The 26785-nt window shown below is 30.2% G+C and overlaps 2 protein-coding genes across 2 annotated transcripts; one reads left to right on the plus strand and one right to left on the minus strand.

The window, feature by feature from the left end:
• Positions 1-14355: 14355 nt before the first annotated feature.
• LOC140176598 (uncharacterized) lies at positions 14356-14874 on the minus strand. Its single transcript, XM_072208120.1, has one exon. The coding sequence runs from the start codon at positions 14872-14874 to the stop codon at positions 14356-14358; it is 519 nt and encodes a 172-aa protein (XP_072064221.1).
• Positions 14875-20815: 5941 nt separating this feature from the next.
• LOC112726637 (protein STRUBBELIG-RECEPTOR FAMILY 6) lies at positions 20816-26725 on the plus strand. The gene is made up of 16 exons (XM_025776113.3): positions 20816-21175; positions 21847-21976; positions 22100-22171; positions 22348-22410; positions 22495-22566; positions 22672-22743; positions 23006-23077; positions 23171-23236; positions 23337-23399; positions 23500-23807; positions 24027-24316; positions 24564-24835; positions 24930-25062; positions 25206-25342; positions 25665-25821; positions 26377-26725. The coding sequence occupies exons 1-16, from the start codon at positions 21079-21081 to the stop codon at positions 26524-26526; spliced, it is 2154 nt and encodes a 717-aa protein (XP_025631898.1). The 5' UTR covers positions 20816-21078; the 3' UTR covers positions 26527-26725.
• Positions 26726-26785: the final 60 nt, after the last annotated feature.

The following is a 26785-nucleotide window of genomic DNA, read 5'->3' on the forward strand; positions in this document are numbered from 1 at the left end:
GCCTGCAATCTGGCCTGTGTTTAGCCTAGCATAGCTTAACTTGTTATAAAATAGGCACAGACTCAAACTCTTGTAAAAGGTTTAACATGTTAATAGGCCAGGTCCAAACTCACTAATTAGCCTTATTGGCCTGTCAAGCCTGCCTGAGCTTGTTAACATATAATTAAATATATCAATAATTTTTTTATTATTAATAAAATTATGAGACAATTTAAATTTATTATATTTTATTATAAATACTTTTATATAATTTAAATACTTTAAAATTTAAAAAATTCTTATAAATATTAAATATCATATATTACATATAAATATTTTTATTAAAAAATTATTTTTTTAAAATAATATTTTTATTTTTGTAAAAAAAAAAGTATCAGGCCTTTTAACAGGCTTCAGGCCAGCCAGGCTTAGTACTTTAAGAAAAGCTTATAGTAGGCTGCAGGCCAGACTCAAGCCAATTAACTACATAACAAGTCAGGTCTGTTAAAAACAAAGTCTGACCTAGTCTGGCCTGGCCTGTTTCTGTCCCTACTCGAGGGTGAAAACTTTGGGGCAATGGCAATTCATTTGCCTTGTAAGCAATTGCACCCAAGTTTAAAATTTAGTTAAAACTAAATAGTAGATAGAAAACCCTTAAAAATGTTGTGTGTGTGAGTATGAATGTGCATGTATTCGTGATGTTGTAATGTCTAGAGGGCTATTCAAGTCTTTCGACAAAAAGGAAAGATTGGATCTTGCTTTCAGAACCAATTTAAGTTAGTCAAATAATTAGCTTATCCATCCGTTTAAATAAGCTAAGTGTTGAAGATTCAAATCTTGTGTCTTATATATGCAATAACTTATTGGTCAGCGACAAATTTTTAAAATTAAATTCAAATCCACAAGTTTTGTGACCTGCAAGATTGAGAGATATCATGAAAAAAATCTTTATCTTCTTTTTCCAACACACTTTATTTGTTCTAGTTTAATTTTTAAGCATAGGTGCCATATATTTGCGGAGGCCACTCAGATAAACACGTCTAAAACGTCTTTTTTTAAAGATGTCTTTATGTTGTGTTTTAATTGGTTTTGGTATAATTTATTCGGTGTTCCTCATCACATATTATTAAATTCCTCAAAAGATTTTCTTTCCAAAAACAATAAAAAACATTTAATTTGGACTAAAACAAAAAAGGTAATAGATTAACTATTAGATTTTTTTAAAGATTATTTACATAAAAAAATATATCACATTCATCAATATATATATATATAAAAGCTCTTAAAAAAATTTATAAATAAAAAAATAATTAATTTTATTCGTATAATATATAAAATAATTACTATATTATTATTATATTATAGATTAAAATTTACTAATTTAAATTTTGTTTTTATTTTTAATATAAGCATTAGAAATAAATAATTTTTTTATAACAAGATATATTGTAATAAAATATATATAATATTAATTAGTTTTTAAAAAATTCTGAAAAGATGGTTTTTTCTAATAAAGTGTTATTAAAAAATTAACATTATAAAAACTAATTTCAACCAATATGATATAATATGATATAATAGGTTATTAAATATATTTAATACAAAACACATTGAATATAAATTTTTATTGAGTTTAAATTTTAAATAATTTTTAATTAAATTTTGAATATTTTTATTTTAAAGAGTTAGAATATTTTAACATCATTTTTTTCGTATCTTTTTAATTGAGTCTTTGATTTTTTAAATTATAAACCTTATTTATAATTAAGAGTAATGTTTTAACACCACCAATTAGTCACACATATAAAAATACAAGAACAATTCTATTGTCATAATTATAATCTAACTTTATAAGCAATACAATACAATAAAACTATATATAAGTAATATAACTAAATTTTACCTACATCTATAGTCACATTTCATAAATAATATAATTAAATTATATTTATGTTTATAATTAAAATATGAATAAAAATACAAAAAAGTATCAGGATGGTTAATTTTTTTCATTCATAATTTTTTATTATTTTTGTTGTGAAAAATTTAATTATTTTAATAATTAATTATTTTTTAAAAAAAGATAATTGAATAACACAAAAAAGTCTTATTAAGAGTAATTTATTTATATATGATTAAAAAATAATTAAATAATTATATACGGTAAAAAATTAATATTATTAAAAAATAAAAATAAAATTTATTTTAAAATAAAAAATAAAGTTTATTTAAAAATAAAATTAAAAATCATGGTTTTTTTTCTTTTTTCAAAAATTTATCTACGAGTAATTCTATAAATATTTTATGATGAATAAAAATATTAAACTCATACTAAAATTTATTCTAATAAAATTTATTTTTATTCTACTAAACATTAAATAAATTATTGAAAAGAATTTTGTTTCCTCCATTAGAGAAGAATGATAAACTTCCATACTTCTATTATGTTATGGCAATAATTTGGCTTGTTATTTTTTAATGTACATAATAATAATAATAATAATAATAATAATAATAATAATAATAATAATAATAATAATAAACAAGTATATCACAGTAAAAAAGAAAGCACGTCATCAAATAATTTATCATCCGAATTATATATGAATCAAATTGATAATATGAGAGCTAACACTACAAAAATCGACAACAAAGTTAGAGACTTACAAAACCTTTCTTAAGATCATAGAAAAAAAAAACGTTTATATTTGTGTGATATACAAAGCAATTATCATATTATTATTATTATTATTATTATTATTATTATTATTATTATTATATATATATATATATATATATATATATATATATATATATGAGCAAAAAAAGTCCAACTGTATGTTTTAAAGTAAATTTTTTTTTAATATTTGATTAAATGTTCTTGTATTTAGTACTTTTTTTTTGCACTTCCTCTTAGTTAAAAATATAATCATTATAATTTTTTAGTTATTATTGCTAGGGGTGTTTACAGATGGGATATGGCTGAAATTTCTATCCAATCCGCACTAAACTCATTAGATCAAATTCGATATTCGCACTTTTTATGTTTGGATCAGATATCAAATATATCCATAAAATAAAAAATATAAAAAATTTTTATTTTTATAAAAAAAAATCAATAATTTTTTTGTTTACTTTTTTAAACATATTTACTTCTATATGATTAGAGTGTGGATCCGATTCGATCCAATCCGATCATCTTACAGATCAGATCATATTCTCAAATTACAGATCAGATACGGATAAATACTGTGGATTTATATGGATATGATCTAATCTATGAACACCCCTAACTATTACTATAGGTTCATTGTTGCAAAAGAATGTTTCTTTTATTATAAACTATTATTAGATTTTAATTACCATTAAAACAAAAGTAACATCTACTTGCCACTTAGCCATTACACTTCTAAGTACTATATTTGACAAATACTAATTATATAGTATACATAAATATCTAATTTAATTTAATTTTTATTTTTTCTATTTTTAAAATTAATTATATTTTAATTATATACCATTATTAATATAAATATAAATTTCACTAAAAATTTATTAATTTACTTGATCTATTTTATTGCTAGTATTGTGATTAAGGTTATTTGTTTTGATGTTAATGTTAAAATCTACTGATATTATAGTTAGATGATAGGCTTTGTGAATTAATTATTTTTTTATTGTGTCAAAATAAGATACTATTGTAGTATTAAAATTTTATGGTTTTTTTATATTAGTTATTTTTAGAAGTTGAGACTTGATTCTTCAAAAAATGTTAGTGAAGATATGCATTTCAAATTTTAATTTTAAGTTTTTAACTATTTTATATTTTATATTTATGTGAGACCAGTTTTATCGGTTCAACCAGTGATTTATCAGTTGAACCAATAAATCAGTGAACCAGTAGCTTGATCGGTTCGATCACTGGTTCAGTTCTAACAATTATATTTCAATCTAATTTCAAAAATTTCGATTTACTCAATTTAATAGTTATGACTCACAATTGGTTCCTAATCAAGCAACAACAAATTATGTCTCCCAATTGGTTCCTAATCAGTTCTAACAATTATGTCTCCCAACTTAATAGTTATGACTCACATTGGTTCCTAATCTTATTTTTGTCACTGTCTCACAAAATCGTTAACGACATGCTGAAATGGACTAACGACTGCTACATTATACATTCTAGCGACTATTTGATGTGACAATTGAAATTTTTTTACCTTATTTTTTATTTTCAACTAAACACTTAAAACCCTAATATGAGTTACGGATACCTAAGTTAAAAAATCAAACTAAGTAAATTGAAATTTTAAAAATCAGATTAAAGCTCGAATATAACTTCAAAACAGAACTTTAACTTATGTAGTGATTAATTTAAATGAAAATCAAATAAATCAAAATTCAACATAATTTTTATCAATGTTTTTAAATTCGAAATTTCTATATCAAAATTAACTAGGATTTTTCTTTAAATTAAAAATTTAATGAAATAGTGACTTTAATTATCTTAACCAATGTCCTAATTAATTGCTTTTATGTCTTAAAAAAACCGTATATGAGAAGAAAATAATTAATTTGTCTACTTTAATAAATAGTTATTTTACTAAAATGAGAAACTATTTTTTTTAAATTTTTAAAAACTAATTAATATTATATATATTTTGTTACACTACATTTAATTATAAAAATTTTATTTATTTCTAATACTTATATTAAAAATAAAAAAAATTAAATTAGTGAATCTTAATCTATAATATAATAATAATATAGTAATTATTTTATATATTGTACAAATATAAATTAATTATTTTTTTTATTTATAAAAATTTTTAAACGCTTGAGCTTGTTTATATATATATATATATATATATATTTATTTATTTATTTATATATATATTTATTGATGAATGTGATATATTTTTTTATGTAAATAATCTTTAAAAAAAATCTAATAATTAATCTATTACTTTTTTTGTTTTAGTCCAAATTAAATATTTTTTATTGTTTTTGGAAAGAAAATCTTTTGAGGAATTTAATAATATGTGATAAGGAACACCGAATAAATTATACCAAAACCAATTAAAACACAACATAAAGACATCTTTAAAAAAAGACGTTTTAGGCGTGTTTATCTGAGTGGCCTCCTATATTTGCATGTAGTACATACATGTAGATTTGTGATTATCCTTAAAGACTTGCTAAGAAGAGTTTAATTCCTTGTGCAACATTAATTTTCCCTTGAAAAATATTTTGGTTGGCATCAATTGTAGAAAGATCAAAGAATTATAATAATTTAGATTAGAATCTAGATTAAAAGTAGGCTTTAGATTGAACAATGTGAGAGAGAAATAGAACATACTTTATAAAAATATAGATACATTTCTCTTATAAATATCTTTTGATAGATGAATATGAAAAAAAGAATTAAATCCTAAATAAGTGTATAGATTTATGGATTATTATTATTATTATTATTATTATTATTATTATTATTATTATTATTATTATTATTATTATTACATGGGATGAGAGTTGAGAATATAAATACATAATTAATTAACTTTATAATGCACATTTAAGTCAAAGATTAATAAACTCTTGATGTAATTTTTTAGGGCTAATTATATATATAAAATGGTATTTTGGAGGTAAAATCAGACTGATCTCTTTATATATAATATTGGAATATATTTATAGAATTGAGATACAAACTTGTGGTAAAATTTGTTATTTTAGATGGTAAGAATATATAGAGAATTTTTTCTAAATTTATTCTCCGAACACTATAAATAATAAAAGGCTTAATACATGTCTAGTGTTTACTATTTTTAATTTTAATAATTTTTAGACTGTTACTGATTTAAATATCAGAATCTTTTATAAATATACTTTTATTATTCTAGTAAAGATGTTAATTTAGAATAGAAAAATCTACTAAAATCTCATGTCTCGATTCAATAAATTTATGTTTTACTATTATAAAAAATAATTAGAGAATTTTCTCTAAGTTTATTCTTCGAACACTATAAATAATAAAAGGCTTAATACATGTCTAATGTTTATTATTTTTTAATTCTAATATCTTTTAGACTATTACTAATTTGAATGTCAGAATTTTTTATAAGTATATTCTTATTCTAATAGAGATGTTAACTTAGAACAAAAAATATACTAAAATCTTATGTCTCGATCTAATAAATTTATGTTTTACTATTATAAAAAATAATTCTAATTTTACCTTCAAAATAAAAAGAAATTTATTGCACATTATTCAAATGTGAAATTTACTGAAAAATACAATAAAATAAAACAATTTGTAACAATTTATTATATTTTTTGTCAGATAGATTGAATAATTTTCGAATAACTCACAATTTTAAGTACTACAGATTTATCATATTGTTTATTGCTTTGTTGTAACTAGTAAAACTCAAATTCAAGACCTTTATATAAAGAAAGAAAGACCATACTATTTAAATTATAGCTCATTTGCTACAGCAATTTACTTGACTATGTACTTCTAAAATTTTACTAATATACTATCATTATTTTTTCTTCATTTTAAAGTATTTAAATCCAAAAGAGATCCCAACAACTAACAACACTTCTCTCTGATATCTGAAACTGCAAGCTTGTTATAAAAAAAAAAAAAAAAAAAGACCCAATCCACTCTTATGAATGCCTAAGCAAACATAAAGGACCCAATTCTACCAACCTCAACCAGAAACCCTAATTCACATACACCTAACAAAATTAAATATTAATATCTATAAAATTGAAAATAAATCAAGAAACAACCTCTGTCTGCCGTCTCCCATTATAAAATATATAAATTTACATTAGCTACATTATTTTTATTAGATATACTATGGTGGTTAATATAATTAAGGAGTTGATAGTTAGTTCGGTGATCACTAATTTTAATTTGTTTTCTCCACAATTAATAATAAAAACCAAACTTAAAAATACTTCAAATGCAACATATATCTCTCTTTATATAATGGTAATTTTGTTCAATGTGATAGGTAGTATGATAATTTTGGAATAATTGTCTTTTTTTTCCTTTTTTATAAAAAAGGATAATGTGAAGCATGAGATGAGTCACATGCACAGCTGGTAAAAAGAATAATACACATGATATATAATATGATATGATTTTTAATTTATGAGGGGACGGTGGTTGGCGGCATTATGCCTTCTCACCACTTGTCTCTTGATATACCCAACATATATATAATTTATATTTTTTATAGACATAAATTTAATAAAAAGAAAATTATTTCGATATTCTTTAAAAATTAGAGAATAAAAGATTTTATTTCCGTATTATTATTTTTAATCACTTTTAACATATAAGATAATTATATATTTAATTAATTTAGAATATAATTAAAATTAGAGTAATTATAAACCTTTAATAAAACACGTATTAAATTACATGATATTCTAAAATTAAATATGTTTCTCAAGTATATAGTCATACGAGAATAGAAATAGTTAACATTATTAATTATCTAAAGTTTAATTTAAACATCATAATTTTTAGATATGCATGCATAGAATTAGAGTTATTAAACAATAATATATGAGAGAGGATAATAAAAACTTCTAACTTTTAAAAGATAGCAGCAGGAGAGTAATTACCTTGAACAAATTTTTTTAGACATATATACTCAATTATTTAAATAAAAATTAATAAATTGGATAAATAATAAATATATTTTTGATAAAACTAATAAAATTTATATGAAGATCTCATTGTATCTGTCTATTTTGCAGTCTAATTTTATGTGCAATTTAAAAAAATCTCTGTATAAGTTAAAGCAAGCGAGTCGACAATAGCACATGAAAAATTATCTTCAAAATTCTGATTATAGATAAACGCAGAACAAGCATGATTATGGTAACTCTTTTTTTTAGATCTATTGACAAAGACTTCACCATAATTTTAGTCTATGTAGATAACATTGTATTAGCTGAGAATAACTTGAGAGAAATTAAACGCATAAAGATGTTGTTGGATGATGCCTTCAAGATAAAGGATCTTAAAAAATTGAAACACTTTATTGGTATGGAAATAGCTCGAAATAGTTTTGAAATTACTTTATGTAAGAGGAAATACGTGCTTGACCTGTTCTTTGAGTTTGATATGATTAATGTAAAATCTATCTCTACTCTCATGGACTACTCTACTAAACTATCCAAGAATTATGCTGTCCCTTTCTTAGATGTTTTTCTGTACAGAAAACTAGTTAGGCATCTCTTGTATCTTATTACTAGCTAATACAAGACTTCATATTAGCTTTGCTATTGGTAAGATAAGTCAATGCCTACTTGACTGTTCCACAATTACTCATCATTAAACAGTACTTAGAGTTTTCAAGTACCTAAAGTTTGCTCCAATTCAAGGTCTTTTCTTTCCAAGATCTTTTAATTTGGGTTTCAGCTACATATTCTGACTCCAATTGGGCCGGTTGTCCCAATACATAAAAATCTGTGACTAAAACATGCTTCTCTCTGTGGATGACATTAGTTTTACGAAAAAACAAAAAGTAGGTGCAGTGATTGTGTCTTATTCTTCATCGGAAGCTGAGTATCAAGCTCTTGTATTTGCCGCCCATAAAGCTCAATGAATGACATTAATGATGAAAGAATTTCATATGCCTCTTACAAAATTTATTCCTCTTTATTTTGACAGCAGCTCTGCATTTCACATAGTGGCCAATTTCGTGTTCCACGAGCGCACAAAGCATATAGAGGTTGATTGTCACATTGTGCGTGAGAAGCCTCAAAATGGTTTAGTCAAATTACTTCTTATCAGAATCGATGAATAGATTGTCGATGTGTTTACGAAACTCCTTTCTCTTGGTCCATTCAAGAGCTGTATTTTTAAGTTTTGACCGTATGATCTTCATATATCTAAGCTTTGGGGGGAGTTGACATATTTGATAGTTAGTGAGTTATTTGCGCATACTGCATGTGTATGGTGTTACTATGAGGAGTTTGTAGTATTTTCTAACTCGACAGGGCAAAAATTAATCCGCTGCAGTATTGAACTTTATTTAAGGGTTTGTCGCTAACCAATAAATTGTTGCATGCACAAAACAGAATTTGATCTCCCAGTATTTACTTAAACGAGCTAGTAAACTAACCACTAGACCAACCCAATTTAATTTTCTCAACTTCTATTATAGATATATTTAAAAACTAAATGATATATTAAATTTATGTTTAGTAGATAAAATTCTCTCTAGAATAAAGTTTACTCTTACCCCTTACTCCAACACAAGCAAAATCGCGAGTTAAATATTATAAAGTTGAATTATCTTAACTTATAAGATCGTATTATTATTTAAAATGTTCAGAACATGACTTTAATAGTTTTTATGAATATAATTTTAAAATTTTATTTAAAATTTATATACACAGTAATATTACTATACATATTACAAATTTTATATCTATCAAAAATAAAATTTTTAAAGAGTTAATAAATGAGAGGTATCTCTTATTTTATAAAGTAACTTTTAGAGTTAAATTAGTTTCACTTAATCTCAATTCTAATATAGTATCCAAACCTAGCCGATCTAAAATCTAAAATTCGATCTTTGTTGACTTTAAAAGAAAAAAAAATTAATATAAGACAAATAAAAAAAAAAGTCTATGTAAATTTTAGGTTAAATTATACAGTTAGTTTTTACACTTTCAGTGAAATTACAAATTGTTCTCTATACTTTAAAAATTTGTAATTGGATTTCTAAAGAAAATTAAAATTTGTAATTTAGTCTTCGTCGTTCAAAAAGTGTTTGATTTAACAGAATATTCTCAACATATTTTCTATTTTAACAGAATATTCTCAGCATATCTTGTTAAATCAACACTTTTGAATGGCGGGGACTAAATTGCAAATTTTAAATCTCTTTAGGGACCCAATTATAAATTTTTAAAGTGTAGGAACCAATTTATAATTTTATTAAAAGTGTAGGGACCAACTGTGTAATTTAACCTAAATTTTACGCAAACTTAAAAGAGACTACTCTTACGTAAGAGAACTTGTTAAAAATATAACCATTTATACCTTCTTTTATTAGTTTAAATTTTTGAAATAAGTAATTTTATGAAAGTATAATATAATAACATAAAAATGTAACAAAAAAAAAATCATTTTAAATCCTCCAACATTTTGTTCCATGAGGATTTTATTTTTCGTAGGTAACAAATGACTTAAAATTGTCATTGTTAATATGCCAATCATGCATATATAAACATCGTTTTGAATATCATTTGTTTTACTTTACTCTATCAACAAATTAAAGAAGAGATTTTAATTTGCAAATCATGATGATGTGTTTCCAGAAAGAGAATTGCTTTAAGTGATGATTTCAGAATTTATTTGGCAATTATTATTATGTGCTAATGTCCCTTTTTAAGTTGGTGTAAAATCGTTGTTATAAATGTTTTCAAATGACCCGCGTATGAAGAATATTTCTCATTTGCCTTTCTTTGACTTAAAGCAACGAATCGAAAGTTCCTTCACTATAACTATTCGAAGCCAGTTTACATTTTGATCATTTTGTTTAGAATAAAATAATAAAATAAAAACTATTCATGTTTCATGCATGTTCTTTGTTTTTTAAACGAGGAGGTGTTAATTAAAATATGTACAAATAAATTCCAAAATGAAAAAAAAAGAGACTATAATAAATATTTGAGAACAATTTTTTTTTTACTAATAATCAACCAATAATTTTGTAAAAATAATTTCTGTTTTTCTCTCTACAATGACAAATTAACAACATAAGCATGAAGTAATATATTTGCTTTTTCTCTTTTTTCTCTGTATAAAGCAGTGTTGATGTCCTCTCTCTCTCTCTCTCGTCTGAAGATAAAAAAATTGTGAATGAATGTTATCGTCACTACTGCGATCAATTTATAAGGCAGAGAATAAGGTTAAGGTTCCTTAGGTTAGGTAATCAATAATTTTTTTGAACAATATGAACAATCATCAATCAAATCAAAACACATGACACCTCTAAATTACTCACCTAAATCTTAATATATTAGAATAACTATTCGTACACCTAGTAAAATGAACATCTGATATATTCATTGTTCACATTGTTTAGTATTTTCATTGTCTACCTATACTTTTCCTAAAGATATTTACAAATTGAGTTGGTTTAAATTTGAAAAGAATGAGAATTGAACTAATTAAATTTTAATTGGTTTAGATAATCAAGTATTCGATTGAAGATAAAATTAAAAAAGTTGAAAAAATATTAAAAAAATATGTAAATAATATGTAATAGTAAAAAAAAATAAAGAACAATATATCACTAAAATTGTCAATGATCTATAACTCAAATGGCATAATCTCCTCATACTCATCTAAAGATTGCAGATTCGAATCTCAATTCTATCTTTGGTAAATATATATATATATATATATATATATATATATATATATATATATATATATATATATATATATATATCACTAAAGTTATACTTAAATAAATATTATAATTTAAGTTAGAATTTATGAGGATATAGGAATTAAAGAGGCACAAAATTGTCTTTATTTTTACCAGTTAAAATTTTCTATAATCGAATTTTATATTTATTCTTAGCACATAGTTCAGCATAGTAAATATTTTATTTTCATCTGTCTATGTATACTTAATATTTTGTTTAATCTTATAAGTGTCTTTAAATTCTTTTATTTTTACGAATGAATTATTTTTTCTGTCAAAAAAATAAAACACTAATATAGTAATATAAGTATCATTTTTCTCGAATCAATTGTCTATTTGTATCTTTCTCTCTCTCCCTCCGATTTTCTTGAATTCTCCTCCTCCTACCCATAATCAAAATAGTGATGAACATAGGTTAAGAGAGAAATAAATTTTTAAATAAATAAATAAATATTGGTTGATTATTGACAAAAAATTGGTTTTCGATTTTTATTGTTTATATATTTAAGTTAAGTTAAAATAAGAGAAAAAAAAACTAAACAAATTAAAAGTAATAAATTACTTTTAGATTCTTCCCTTAAATTTATATATATGTGTGCGTACGCATGAAGTTTAAATTTAAAGATGGATAAAAAATATTGTTTTAATTCTTAATATTTGAATTAATAAGTCCTAGTTTTATTTGTAGTGTTGTATATTTTTTCTATTTTAGTCTTTTTGTTAAAATTATTTTTTTAAATATTTTTTATTATAATTTTCCTTTAGGTAATGGCCAAATTTATAATTGTAATAGTCATAATGGTGATTCTAGTAATTTGAAAATAAAAATAGCAATAGAATAAAATAAATAAAAAGATAATAATACAGGTAAAAAGATATTTTTGAAAAAAAAATAATTTTGATCGAAAGACAAAAATAAAAATAATAAAATATTTAAAATAAAAACAATTCTGAAATATTATAGACAATCGGTAATACTATAGAGACAAAAAATTACCAGAATTTATCTTATTTAATATTCATTAAATTTTATAATAATTAATTAATATAAAAAAAGATAAATTCTTACTGTTTTTTACTAATTTATTTTGGGTTATCAAACATTTTCGAGAGATAAAATAGAACTTAGCCAAAACACTAGGCACTAAAATATACTTTAATTACCAAAAAGATAATAAATGCAAGCTACGGTTATATAATGTAAGTTTACTACATCTTACAAGTAAATGAATCAAATCAGACTAATTAGCAGCAAACAAATTCATTGATCTGACTTAAGTTGATTTGTCTTTATATTAAAAAAAATGTTGTCAATAAAGTAAAACCAACGGATCTTGGAATACAATTTTATCCTTTTTTATTTTGGTAAAAGATATCCATAATGACATTGTTCATCTATCAATATAATGATTCATAGTTCTAAAGCTCTAGCTATGAGAGAGTTAGGTAGGATTTCTTAACATATATATATGACCAAATTTATGATGAATTGATAGTGTTAGAAATTAATCATCAAGTGAGTCTAATTCATCCAAAATTTAGTTTAAAAGTAAAAGTCATTTTGTACTTAAGTTACAAATGCTAGCATATTTTTAGGTTTAGATAATGTGAAACTTGATATATTTCCTCATATTCTGGCATGGACAAAGATTTAGAGTATAGACTTGAACTTGTATATAAAGTAAGTGTGATCAATAATATATATATAAATTTTACTCTAATATTATATTTAAAATAAAAAATAAATAAATCTTTGACTAGTTGAAAATATGAAACCGCCTTTCATATATTTGTCTTCATATATTTTATTTGAACGGAGCAATTTAAGTATTTCATATTTTAGAAAATGAGAGAAATTTTTGTATTTTTAATTTATTAAAGATTTTATTTATCATCAAATTAAAAGATTAAAAAATTATTTATCGTTTTCTCTAAAAATTGAGTTGAGTAAGGTTAATTAAAAAAACTTAATTAAACATGGTAAATTAACAACCGACAGCTTCAAACAAGAATCAATTTAGTAGTAGTGAATTTATATATTTGGAAAAGAACAAGATTTCCTTTATAACATGAGCAAATATACCATGTCATCGTCATAACCTTATCCTGAAAAGTGAAAACATTAAAAAAGGAAATAGTATTTGTGGTTGATATAAAGGACAAAAAAAGAGCAAATTAAAGCTACTGTTTAATAATAATAATAATAATAATAATAAAATATATGAAAAATTGACATTGAAACCAATCTTGAATCACAGTGTGGCAATTGATGTTGATTGCATGAAATCCAGTTCATTACGCGTAACATAATGCTGACTTTTGTTTCCACTATTAACAACTTTGCATTGCATACACGTTATTATGATTATTATTATTAGAATTAAATTAGAATAGATTGGATATCATATGTAAACTAAACTATATACATGCTCATATCATGGTCTCCATTATTATCATTTCAATTCAAGTCACAAATGATTTATTGACATTTCATAGTTGTTGTAAAAGGGACAGAATCCAATCAAATTAGAAAAGCGACATTAGTTACTCAAGACTCTTTACCTATGACACTACAACAATTAAATTTTAATTAAGCTTATTACCTTAGCTTACTGAATTAAGAAATTGTTACATTAATTTTTAGAATTTAATTTTAAATACTACTGGTGTAAAAAAAAATTTAAAATTGTTCTACTTCTAGTGAATAGTTTATCAATCCATTTGAGTGAGATTTCACTTTGTGTATATAGTAATTCATTTATGAGAAGCAAATTCTTAAATAAAATTTTTTTTTTTTGAAACAAACGAAAGCTCAACACAAAACAGTGGAGCAAAAAGTCAGGAGTTACATAAAGAAATAACGAAGACAAGAACATAAAGCCTGGCATCACCTGCACTGTTATCAACAACCACTAGGATTACTGTCAGCCCATTCTTTATAACTCAAAAGCGTTCTCTGTTGGATGAGGTCAACACCTGCTACCTTATTGTTGAAAATCCTGTCATTACGTTCCAACCAGATGTTCCAAATCACTGCAAAGAACCCAATCAACCCCCGCTTCTGCTCTTGTTTACTCGTGTGCAAGCCAGTCCAACTCTCAAACAGCCCTCTTATGGTACCCGGAATAGCCCACTTCCTACCAACTGACTGCAACCAACAGCACCACACTTTCCATGCTATATCACACATAAGAAATAGATGCTGGACAGATTCTATCTCCTTATTACATAGCGCACAAACATTATCACTGTGATGAATAACACCTAGCCTACTCAACCTGTCTTTGGTGTTAACTCTACCAACAAGTACAAACCAGCCAAAAAGCTCAATCCTCGGAGGCACCACTCCTTTCCACAATGTACTTGTGAAACTATAGCTTGTGATCGCTGCCGGCAGATTCTCCGATTGAAGTACCCGCATAAAGGAATTAGTAGAAAACACACCCTTACTATCAAACTTCTAGACCACATTATCCTCCATACCCTGTGACAGCTTTACTGGCCGTAACCTTTCATGCAACTGATGGACAAGTTCCAGCTCCCATTGGAACAGCTCTCTTCTCCATTGAAAATTCCAGATCCACTCCAATCCATCCCAAAATCCACAATCCCCTACGACAACTCCTTGTTGGTTGGACACAGAGAAGAGTCTTGGAAACGCCACTTTCAGCGGCCCACCTTGCACCCAATTATCCTCCCAAAACATGGTACTCCTTCCATTCCCTACTTCCATAGCCAGTCCAGTAACCAATTTATCCCTTAACCGCTGCTCCTGTATGTTTAACTGGCATATGTCCTTCCAAGGCCCGCCTTTCGCTGGTATCTTCTGATTTACCAGCATGACATCAGGGCTCAAGTTGTTACAAGAACAGACAATTTTCTTCCATAAGGGGCAATCCTCCTTTGAAAACCGCCACCACCACTTAAACAAGAGTGCTGTGTTCCGAAGCACTGCATCCCCAACCCCCAATCCTCCAGCCTTCTTTGGAGCCTGAACCAACTCCCACTTAACTAACGGGATACCATCCTTTCCATCCCCCTTTCCCCACATAAACCTCCTTTGCAACGCAACCAGCTTGTCCGCAACCGCCTTCGGCATCTTGTACAGGCTTAAGTAATATATCGGCAGGCTATTCAGCACCGACTTAATGAGGATAAGCTTGCCTGCTTTATTCAGCACCTTCGCTTTCCACAGGCTGAGCTTTTCTTCCACCTTATCTATGACTGGTTTCCAAGTCTTCACTAGCCTCGGATTTGCACCTAGAGAGATTCCAAGGTATCTAACCGGTAACACAGCTTGCTTGCACCCCAGAAGACCGCACGCCTGATCAACCCACTCCTGCTCACAGTTTACTGATATCAGATTTGACTTCTCATAATTGATGCTCAACCCCGACATTAACTCAAAACACCGTAACAGTCTCTTATAATTCACCAGTGTCTCAGTGTTAGGGGGACAAAATAATATGGTATCATCCGCAAATTGAAGGTGCGATAATTCTACATGCTCACCTCCGACCAGTAATGGTTCAATGCGACCGTTCCTGACTGCTTCCCCCACCATCCGATGCAACACTTCGACCACAAGCACAAATAGAAGGGGGGACAGGGGATCCCCTTGTCTGAGGCCCCTTTCCATGTTAAAAGGCTTGGTTGGAGACCCGTTCACTAGGACTGACATAGATGCCGTACTCACACACTCTTTTACCCAACCTCTCCATCGCTGGCCGAATCCCATTTTCTGAAGCACAATATCCACAAAGCTCCATCGGACTCTATCATACGCTTTTTGAAAATCAAGTTTGATAATTGCCGCCTTCTTCTTTCGCGTCTTAAGCCAATGGACCGTCTCACAGGCGATGAGCGCACCATCATGAATTTTTCTACCCTTTACAAATGCAGTTTGGGTCTCTCCCACTAATCCTGGCATAACTAATCGCATCCTTCTTACCAAAACCTTCGAAATTACCTTGTAGACACATCCCACCATACTAATCGGCCTGAAGTCCTTGATTTCCTTAGCCCCCACAAATTTTGGGGCCAGTTTCACCCATGTGACGTTCGCATCAGATGGTAGCTCTGCCGTTTGGAAGAAATCCATTACTGCTCTAGTGAACTCCTGCCCAACCTCTTCCCAACATTTCTTGATGAAATTCATATTGTACCCATCACTCCCTGGGGCTTTAGAAGATTCACAATCCCAAACTGCTTCCCTGATTTCTTCCGCCGATGGCAGAACCTCCAAGGCCTCAGCCTCAGTCCTATCAATCTGTTTCAGTAGCCCATCACGAACACCAATCCTCGGAGCAAACTCCTGACGATATAGCTCCTGATAGAACCCCCTGATGGCATACTTTATTCTGACTGGGTTCCGCACCAACCTTCCCTGGATCACTAGAGCATCAATCCTGTTATGCCGCCTTCTGGCCGATGCAATGTTATGAAAATATCTCGTATTCCTGTCCATGTCCCGCGCATGTTTGGATCGAGACATCTGCTTCCAGTGAATTTCCTTCCTGATGTACCACTTTTCACAAAAACTCACCAAAGCCTTTCTTCTAGCCTCCGTCGTACCATCATAGATCCCATCACTGACCTGGTTGTCAAGCTTCTTTATTGCATCCTCAAATCTCAGCAGTCTACTGTCCATATCACAGAAGTTATCTTTGTGCCATTGTCGCAAAGGCACCGTCAATGACTTCAGTTTACCAATGAAGGGAGCATCCCCCAGGTTCCTCCATTCATCTCTCACCATCCTCAGGAAGCCCTCATGGGTAAACCAGGAATCTAAACTCCGGAAAGGTCGTGGGCCCCCTCGGATCCTAGTATCCTCCACAATTAACGGGCAATGATCCGACAGGCCCCTCGGACCACCTTTTACCCGAAGATCAGGAAACTCCTCAACCCACTCAACAGACACCAGCACCCTATCAATTCGACTACATGATTGACCCCTAAACCATGTGAATTTCCCATCAGACAGAGGTAAATCCACCAACTGCATGTCCTGAACCCAACTCTTAAACTCTTCCGCTGATGCTGGCAGACTCGTCCCCCCTCTTCTATCCTCCACTTGCAGAATCTCATTGAAATCCCCTAGCAAGAATAGAGGGACTTGGCACAGTCCCGCAATATAGCTCAATTCTTCCCAAACCACCCGCTTTTCTTCCCTCCCATGCGCCCCATACACCAAACAGAAAACACAATGGAAATTATTCTTTGTTAACACTCCTTCAATGCACAACCACCTCTCTCCTTTATAACAATTACTAGTCTGAAACATCATGGCATCCCACATCAATAAGAGTCCTCCAGCCGCCCCATCCGATTCCACAAACTCCCATCCTACCGTATTATCACCCCAAATTCTTGCAACATCATATTTTGAAATCACTTCCCTTTTCGTTTCAATCAAACCCAACATATTCAGATTATATTTTTTCTTTAATGATTTCACCATGCTTATTTTCCCATCTCCCCTCAACCCCCTAATATTCCAACAACTCATAATCATTTACACAAAGTACTGTTCACCTTATGTTTGTTCTTTGGACGGCTCCTTCTCGCCATTTCTTTTTGTTTTGTCAATCGTCTCTTTGCTACTATTCCGTCATTTTGAGCCTTCAAAATACTCAGGATATCCACATCGTCATCATACAGCACAGCCCCAGATTCAATCGCCAGAGCCCAAGTCACTTCATGTTCATGCATCAGATCCTCTCGTGAATTCCTGTCCACCTCTTCCTGATTTTGCTTGTTGAGCCTCCCTATGCCTATTCCTGGATTAACCCCCTCCACCAGTGATTCTCCCCCTTCCGCCCAACCCTGGTCACATACCATTGCTGTTTGGTTAACCTCCACGGCCGCTTCCTTCCCTCTCCCTTGGTTCAACAGTCCCGGTAGGCGTCCCCGAACTCGACCATCGTCCAAGACCCCTACCCAGTCCACATGCACCGGCACCAGGCCCTCATCATTCGCGCTCATTCCTTCCTGTATCCCCTCCCCGACACCGAGTCCTGCCGGTTCCATCGCATCTCCCAGCAAGCCCTCCGGCGCCACGGTACCAGCAGCCTTCAACAGAACCCCTACCGAGTCCACCTGCACCGGAGTCAAACCCTCGTCGATTACGCGCCCCCCGTCCTGCCTCCCCTCATCAAGCCCTGCATGTTCACCCGTCCCCGCCGAATCCATCGCAGATCCCCGCAAATCATCCTGCGCCACAATATCAGCCGCCATCGACGGGTTCTCCACCATCAGCCCTATGCTTTCGATTCTGCCAACGCCCTCTAGGGTTGCCGCCGCCTCGCCCTCATCACAGTCCTGCGCTTCAGGCAAACAGGCATGAGAATAAGTCATAACCCGCCCGCCCGCTGCTCGACCCGTTTCAACAAGCTTTGGGCCACCAGATACCTTGTTACCCACCTTCCTACCCATATGCGGCCCACTCTTTCTAGCCCTCCCCCTGCACGGTTTAGCTAAGTCCCGTGGCCCAACATCAGTCTGAATGTGGCTTGGGCTTCGTTGAACCAAGCCCCAAGTTACATCCCCCAAATTGGTAACCCTTCTCTGGCCCAAATGATCATGCTCCCTTAAAATTATATTCCCATCAAATCCATTTCCATCCTGAACCCTTCCTCCACCAGAATCATAAACCTCTATAACCGTTTTGTCAGACTCCCCTGCTTCACATCCACCAAATCCCTGAGAAATCGCTTCTCCATGATTCTCGGTACAACACACTAACTCAGTTCCCATCCTCGGCGTTTGAAATTCAAACTGCTCAACGGTAGTAAATCGTATATTATTATCTGCAAAATTAATTAATTTTTAAATTTATTATTTAAAAAATTATCTAATTAAATGCATAAATCTAATTAGTAAACGAGTAATGGTAATTTTGAGTAATTGACGTTTCTTTGACTTTTTTGACGTAACCGTTGGCATGAAATTGAAAAGCCACTTATAACAGTTTACAGTTCTAAAATTATAGCTTGGTATGCTTAATGACGATTTTGTATATTAGATAAATACTATTTTTGTACATTAAAATCAGCTACTAAAATTAAGATTTGAATTTTCTAAAGTTTGAATTTCACTTTAAAGAGTAAAATGTGATCTTTTACCATTGATTTCATAGGTGGGACCAATAATAAATATGAAAGAGAAATTATTCAAAAGTAGAAAGATTACACTTTACTCTCTAAAGTGAATAAAGTGAAATTCAAACTTTAGAAGATCCAAATTCCTAAAATTAGCCACCAATATATTTTTGTATAAATACATATATAATTTAATTTATTTTTAATGTATATTTATACTCTAACATATATTTTATATTGATAACTAATTTTAATAGCTAATTTTAATATACACGTAACATAACCATGTAAACTAACGGTCACTTTATTAGTAAGTAATTGATAAACTTCATCAACTGTACAATTAGAGATCAGAATGACATAATAATAATAATAATAATAATAATAATAATAATAATAATAATAATAATAATAATAATTTTATTATTACAAGAATTAATTAGTTTCTCATTTATATCAATACAAAATTAGATATTTATTTATATATAGATAATTTTTTAAGCGATGATAATCAGAATAAAATCTTTTACTCAAATGTTACCAACTTTACTATTTTATAATAAATAATGAAATTACACCGTTTAAGATAATACAACTTTTGTTTCAATTTATATTTTTGTCACCAAATACTTATATAAAATTACGTCATTAAACTATTTAATTTTTATTGTTATTAATTAACAAAAAAAGCTTATACTAAAAATCAATTTTGTTATTAGAGAATTTATTATTTAACAAAAAAAAAATCAACTAACAAAATAGTAGCTAAATAAAAGTCAGAAAGCTAAATTGTTAATATATTAAAAAGTAAATTAAAAGTAAAAAATTAACTAATGGTTAGACGAAAAAAAGTTAATTTCAAATCTTTTATCTTATTTATATCAGTACAAAGGATGTTTTTTTTTTTAAATAAAATATAATAATAAAATAGTAGACGAAAGAAAAATTTTAAATTGTTATTATAGAAAAAAAATAAATTACAAAAATGTTAACTAATAATTATAAAAAATGTTAATTCTAATTCTCTTTCCAATACCATATATACTATGTGATGTCATATATTTTTCAATAATTAATATGATTAATAAAAATATTATTTGTATACGAAAGTCAGTAATTAAAATTAGTTATTATGTATTTATATATTAATATATATTATTTAATTTATTTTTAATATATATTTTATATTAGTGACTAATTTAAATGATTAATTATTTTTCTCTTACTAATTCAAATTATAAAAGTTGATTTCATAAATCTAGTAATTAAATTCACACTTAACAAGTAAGAGTGATAAACTAAAGTTAAGTGGTGGCTTTGGATTCTTCTGGCGATTCGTGCTTGCCAGCTTTGCTTTTACTCGGCAGCAACAACAAACATATATAAGCATCTCATTCACATGAACACCCCATCTAATATTTAATAATAAAAATCCATTTTTGACAAAAAAGGGTTGATTTCACAGCCAAATTGGATTCTGGGTTGGAAGAATTTCACCAAAAAAGAACAACAATTGGTTGATTCAGATGATGGAGGATCGAAGGCTGGTGCTGGTTCTGATCAGCACCTGCATTCTCTGTTTCTTGGTCATTGGCATTAATGGTGACACAGATCCAAATGATGGTTAGTGATGCTGTTCATTAATAATTCAATCATGTTCATTTTTTCTTTTTTCCTTCAAACTTTATTTTTTCAATGTGTGTGTTTCTTTTGTACTTGGATGTGTTAGTTGTATACAGTGTTTTAGTGAAGAGTACTTCTTGCTATAATTGTCTTATGTTCCAATTTTCTGTTTTTGCTTTTTTATTTTTTTAATTATTTGAAATTTATCTTTATAGTTCTGCTGATTTTCCAGTAGATTAGTTAGATTTGGATTTTGGAACAAAGTTTGTAATTTTTTTTAAAATTAATTTATGAGTTTCTTTTCATCTGAATTAATGTAAATTCTATTACCATGAATAAATGTGGGTGTTTAATTTTCTTCTTTTTTTTTTAGTTAATGTTTTTACTTTTATTTTTAATTATTGTGTTTAAGCCATGTTCAATCTGTTATGAGTGGTAATAGTAGGTAGTTGATATACAATTCTTGCTCTCTTCAGTAGGAACAAGGTTGCTAACAAGTGATCCAAAATCAAGTACTTTCTGATGTAATAATAGCATGATTGGCATGTTTTTCTCATGATTTCCTCTTATATGAATGGGAATCTTCATCTTCCAATTTCATTCCTTTACTTTTGACTTCAATGTTTGTTTCTGTGTTATCAAAACTTTGTTATCCTGAATGTTTGATGCAGCTAATGCTCTAAGGAGCTTGTATCAGAATATGAACTCACCATCTCAACTAAATTGGCCTCAAAATGGCAATGATCCTTGTGGACAGTCTTGGAAAGGCATTAGTTGCAAGGACAATCGCGTCACCGAGATGTGAAGCCTTAATCTCCTAAATCCTAATCACTTTATACATGTTTCGATTATTACTCTTTTCGGCTCCAATGTCTGATATGTGTGTTGTTGTTTGGTTTTTTCCGATCATTTACTTCTTATCAGCAAGTTACCTGGTCTTCAACTTAGTGGAACTTTGGGTTACCAGCTCGAAAGCTTGACATCTGTGACTTACTTGTAAGTTAAGCCTCGTTCGGTAACTGTTTCAGGACATAAAATACAGAGACACGGAGAAAATCTGTCTTGTACTGTGTCCTGTGACAATATGCAAATGCAGCCTTAATGATCTTGTTCATTGTATATCCAGTTTTGTATGTATTGTTACTGTCGTCGTAAATCGAAAATCTTTGCAGTGACTTGAGTAACAACAATCTTGGTGGCAGCTGGTACCAACTCCCTCCAAATTTGCAGCACCTGTATGTCTTACACTTCTGTTTATTTTTGTTTCTCGGACTTTCGGTAGTCGAATTCTAACATACTTAATACTTCTTTGTATGCAGAAATCTCGCTAATAATAATTTCAATGGGCCGATCCCATATTCGATCTCTCAAATTACTTCGCTTAAATACCTGTGTGTAACTATATTCTTGAATTCTTATATGTCTTTCATTGTATACCTATAAACCTCCTTGCTAAGCCACTGTAGTAATCTGCAAAATTAACATTGATTCTGTAGGAATCTTGGTCACAACCAGTTCCAACAAGGATTGACTGTTGACTTTTCAAAGCTTACTTCCCTCTCTACACTGTAAGATTCCCTCAATTCCATATACCTTTCAGCAACATTGATGTTATGACTTCTTTGTTTTTCGTTGTGGATTCATTAAAATTTTGTACTTAAAAATTTAATATTACTTCTGATTCCATGCTAATTCATATTCTTTATTTGTTTCTGCGAAAAGGCTTCATATACATTGGCTATTTTGTGATATTTACATGCATATGATTCTTGTAATCTAAAACTTTTGAGTTACTGATCCATCAACTATAATATCTGTAAACTGTTGTAGGGATCTTTCGTCCAATTCGCTGACAGGGGACCTCCCTCAGACAATGAGCTCACTTTCGAGCTTGTCAACCTTGTAAGCATCGAGTTTTGTATTCTTTCTTTCTTTTTTCTTCATGTTTGCATGGTATTGGTTGCATTCTAAGTGGACTTATTTGTCTTTGTTTAGGTATCTGCAAAACAACCAGTTCACGGGCACCATCGATGTTCTTGCTAACCTGCCACTCGACACTTTGTGAGCCTCTTTTATGTCATTTGCTGCCATGGAAAACTTCTTTCCTATATTTATATAATAACCTTTCAAGTTCTAATTATTTTCTGAATATTTCTCTCAGGAATGTTGAAAACAATCATTTTACAGGCTGGATACCGGAACAGCTGAATGGCATAACCCTACAGTGAGTATTACCATTATCTGCAATTTTTCAAACTAAGAATATTTATTTGTTTATTTCATTATATAAATCTTGAATGATAAGCCAAGGTTTAAAATGACAGAAAGGGTGGTAATTCATGGAGCTCGGGGCCTGCGCCCCCTCCGCCTCCTGGGACACCTCCAGCAACAACCAGCCGTCACCACAAATCCGGTGGGCACGGCAGCTCATCAGGTGGTAGCTCTAGTGATGGGGGTAAAAAATCTGGTATTGGAGCCGGTGGCGTTGCTGGAATAGTGATCTCCATATTGGTTGTTGGGGCAATAGTAGCATTCTTCCTGGTGAAGAGAAGATCCAAGAAGTTGTCGTCATTAGACACGGAAAAGCTTGACAATCAGCCGTTGGCTCCTCTAGCTTCAAATGAAGTGCACGGTTTGTATCTTGGTTCTCGCATACTATTGAAAATCCTTTCTTACCTTTTTCCTTTATGATTAACTTTATGCTACTTATTTCTCATTTTAAATAGTTTCACATTTCATTCTCTTCTTGAAATGTGTTTGATATAGACCTTACTTTATATGCTTAATTTTACTTGTGGATTGTGATAAGTTAGTTATCTGAAGTAACATATTACAACATTTCATAATGCAGGATTGAATTCTATGCAGAGTTCCTCTGTGATTGACTTGAAAACATTTGACACTCCTGTGGAACCAATAAATGTTAAACCCCCTATTAAACCCCCACCTCTCAAATCATTCGACGAGGAAGAAATTCCAAAGAAGCCAACTGCTGTCAAGAAGACTGTCGCCGCTCCCGCAAATGTGAAAGCATATTCTATAGCTGACCTGCAGATTGCTACTTCAAGCTTCAGTGTGGATCAACTCCTTGGTGAGGGGTCTTTCGGACGTGTATACCGTGCACAATTCGATGATGGAAAGGTACTCCTTACCGCATTTTTACTTTACAAGTCCAATTCTATGTCTTATTCTGCGGGCAAAGATATGGAAAATCCAAAAATAATGCCATGCTCTTAGGAAATGTCTTAAAAGTGACTCACCTGAGTCTTTCTCAATATATATAAGCATGCTAATACACTTGATGATATATGTCAAAAACTGTTAACATATCTTCTGAATCCATGCAGAGGCTTATTGATGGTTTTGACTTTGTCATGAATTGTTGTAGGTTCTTGCAGTAAAGAAGATAGATTCATCTATCATTCCCCATGATTCATCCAACGATTTTGTGGAAGTAGTCTCAAACATCTCCCATTTGCATCATCAAAATGTGACAGAGCTTGTTGGTTATTGTTCGGAGCATGGACAACACCTCTTGGTCTACGAGTTCCATAAAAACGGGTCGCTGCATGACTTCCTTCACCTACCTGATGAGTACAGCAAACCATTGATATGGAACTCTCGTGTCAAGATCGCTCTAGGGACAGCTCGCGCCTTAGAGTGAGTTAGTTGTTTGCAAGTGTAAATAGAATAATGACCTCTTATTTCTTTCCCCAAAAGTCAATAACCAACCTCTTCTTTCTCTTTCTTTAAGGTACCTACATGAAGTTTGTTCGCCTTCGGTTGTTCATAAGGATATTAAGTCAACCAACATATTGCTTGATTCAGATCTTAACCCTCATCTTTCAGATTGTGGATTGGCAAGCTATATTCCAAATGCAGACCAGGTGATTTTAATTTTTGGAACAAATATGCTGTGAATTTCAGTTTCAAATGGATGCACTCTTAATGAATGCATTTTTTCCTTTTATCTTGTGTCACACGGCTTACATATGAAAATTATTAGTTCTAAATATCGTCTCATGTTCAGGTATTGAACAATAATGCTGGATCGGGATACGAAGCACCGGAAGTTGGTATGTCCGGTCAGTATACGCTTAAGAGTGATGTCTACAGCTTTGGAGTTGTCATGTTGGAACTTCTTAGTGGAAGGAAACCGTTTGACAGGTAATTGATGCATCTTTTAGGTGGTTACTCGTGAAAATGTCTTCATGGGAAGATGATAGCTGAGATGTAAACACGTGTTATGTCAAGTAGTTTAGTAAAAAATGTCAAACTATCTAACAGTTTTCAACTATTATTTTCACATGAAGACATCTTCATGTGACTAGTTTTAACATTCGCATGCTCTCCAAAATCAACAGCGCATTTAGTAACATATATAGTTTAATCTATAATATAAAACCCTTCAAAGTAGTTAGGGTAGGTAGATGCACCAATTTCTTTTGATATTATTTGTATTTTGTTGTTTAAAAAACTCCCTCGGCAGCTCAAGGCCAAGATACGAGCAGTCTTTGGTACGGTGGGCGACACCACAACTCCATGATATCGATGCATTGGCTAAAATGGTTGATCCTGCGCTGGAAGGGCTATACCCGGTTAAGTCGCTGTCCCGTTTTGCCGATGTTATTGCACTTTGTGTTCAGGTAATGTCACACATATATGTCTCCTTTTTGTTGTCTTAACGACCAAATAAACTACATATATTCATGTGCGTCTATGTGTATGTGTGTCTTTGTGTCTGTGCCTTGTTGTTTTGAGAGAGTAAACAAACACAGCCTAAGTTACTGGTTTGGCTACGACGCACTTTAAAAAGAGGTGGGTACTCCAATGAAGACTATAATTGTCTTTATATGAAGATGCTTCCTTTTGACAATCGGGTGATGGATTGTAGGGTTTTGATTTTAGCATGTTATAAGAGCGTTGCCTTTATCTAAAAGCGTTGATATTTCCTTTAAATCGTTACTTTTTCTTATAAGTCACGCTTTTAAAGTGTAACTAAACAAATATCTTAGTGGAAGGATGTTTTTGACATATTGGAGTAGATGCCTTAAAAAGAAAAAACAGCCTAAATGTTAGGGTGATCCAAATGCCAAAACTCATGTCAAAGGGAGGATTTATATGTGCTTTTAATGTATTTATCATGTCAGGAAAAGTAACTACATGATTGTTGTAATATAATGTAATGATTGTTTTGGCAGCCGGAGCCGGAATTCCGACCACCGATGTCGGAAGTGGTTCAAGCATTAGTTCGGTTAGTGCAGAGAGCAAACATGAGCAAAAGGACATTTGGGACTGAGCAAGGAGGAACACCAAGAGCGGGTGATGAGCCTGATACACCAGACATGTAAATTTTATTGCAAATAATAAGATCATTGTGTTTAATAAAATGTCTTAAAAATGGAAAGGAAAAACAAAATAATATTATTCTCTCTTTCTTTGAATGTACCTTCTAGTATTGTTTGAGGTTGAACAATTTTTTTCATGTAATATACAGCGGTAGTCCTTTCAATTTGTTGGTAATATAAATAATTATATTATTTTGCACAATTCAAGCTTTGTTTTATCTTTTATTATTTTCTTTTTTTATTATTATTTTTTTTGTAAATT

This window comes from Arachis hypogaea, chromosome 12, assembly GCF_003086295.3.
Source record: "Arachis hypogaea cultivar Tifrunner chromosome 12, arahy.Tifrunner.gnm2.J5K5, whole genome shotgun sequence".
In the NCBI taxonomy this organism is placed as follows: Eukaryota; Viridiplantae; Streptophyta; class Magnoliopsida; order Fabales; family Fabaceae; genus Arachis; species Arachis hypogaea.

What these genes read in the sequence shown, in the direction of transcription:
- LOC140176598 (XM_072208120.1), bottom strand. Translation starts at nt 14,874, where the DNA reads ATGCGGGTACTTCAATCGGAGAATCTGCCGGCAGCGATCACAAGCTAT.
- LOC112726637 (XM_025776113.3), top strand. Translation starts at nt 21,079, where the DNA reads ATGATGGAGGATCGAAGGCTGGTGCTGGTTCTGATCAGCACCTGCATT. An exon ending in TTGACATCTGTGACTTACTT is followed by an intron (nt 22,172 to 22,347) that starts GTAAGTTAAGCC and finishes AAATCTTTGCAG; the next exon opens with TGACTTGAGTAACAACAATC. An exon ending in CTTACTTCCCTCTCTACACT is followed by an intron (nt 22,744 to 23,005) that starts GTAAGATTCCCT and finishes AAACTGTTGTAG; the next exon opens with GGATCTTTCGTCCAATTCGC.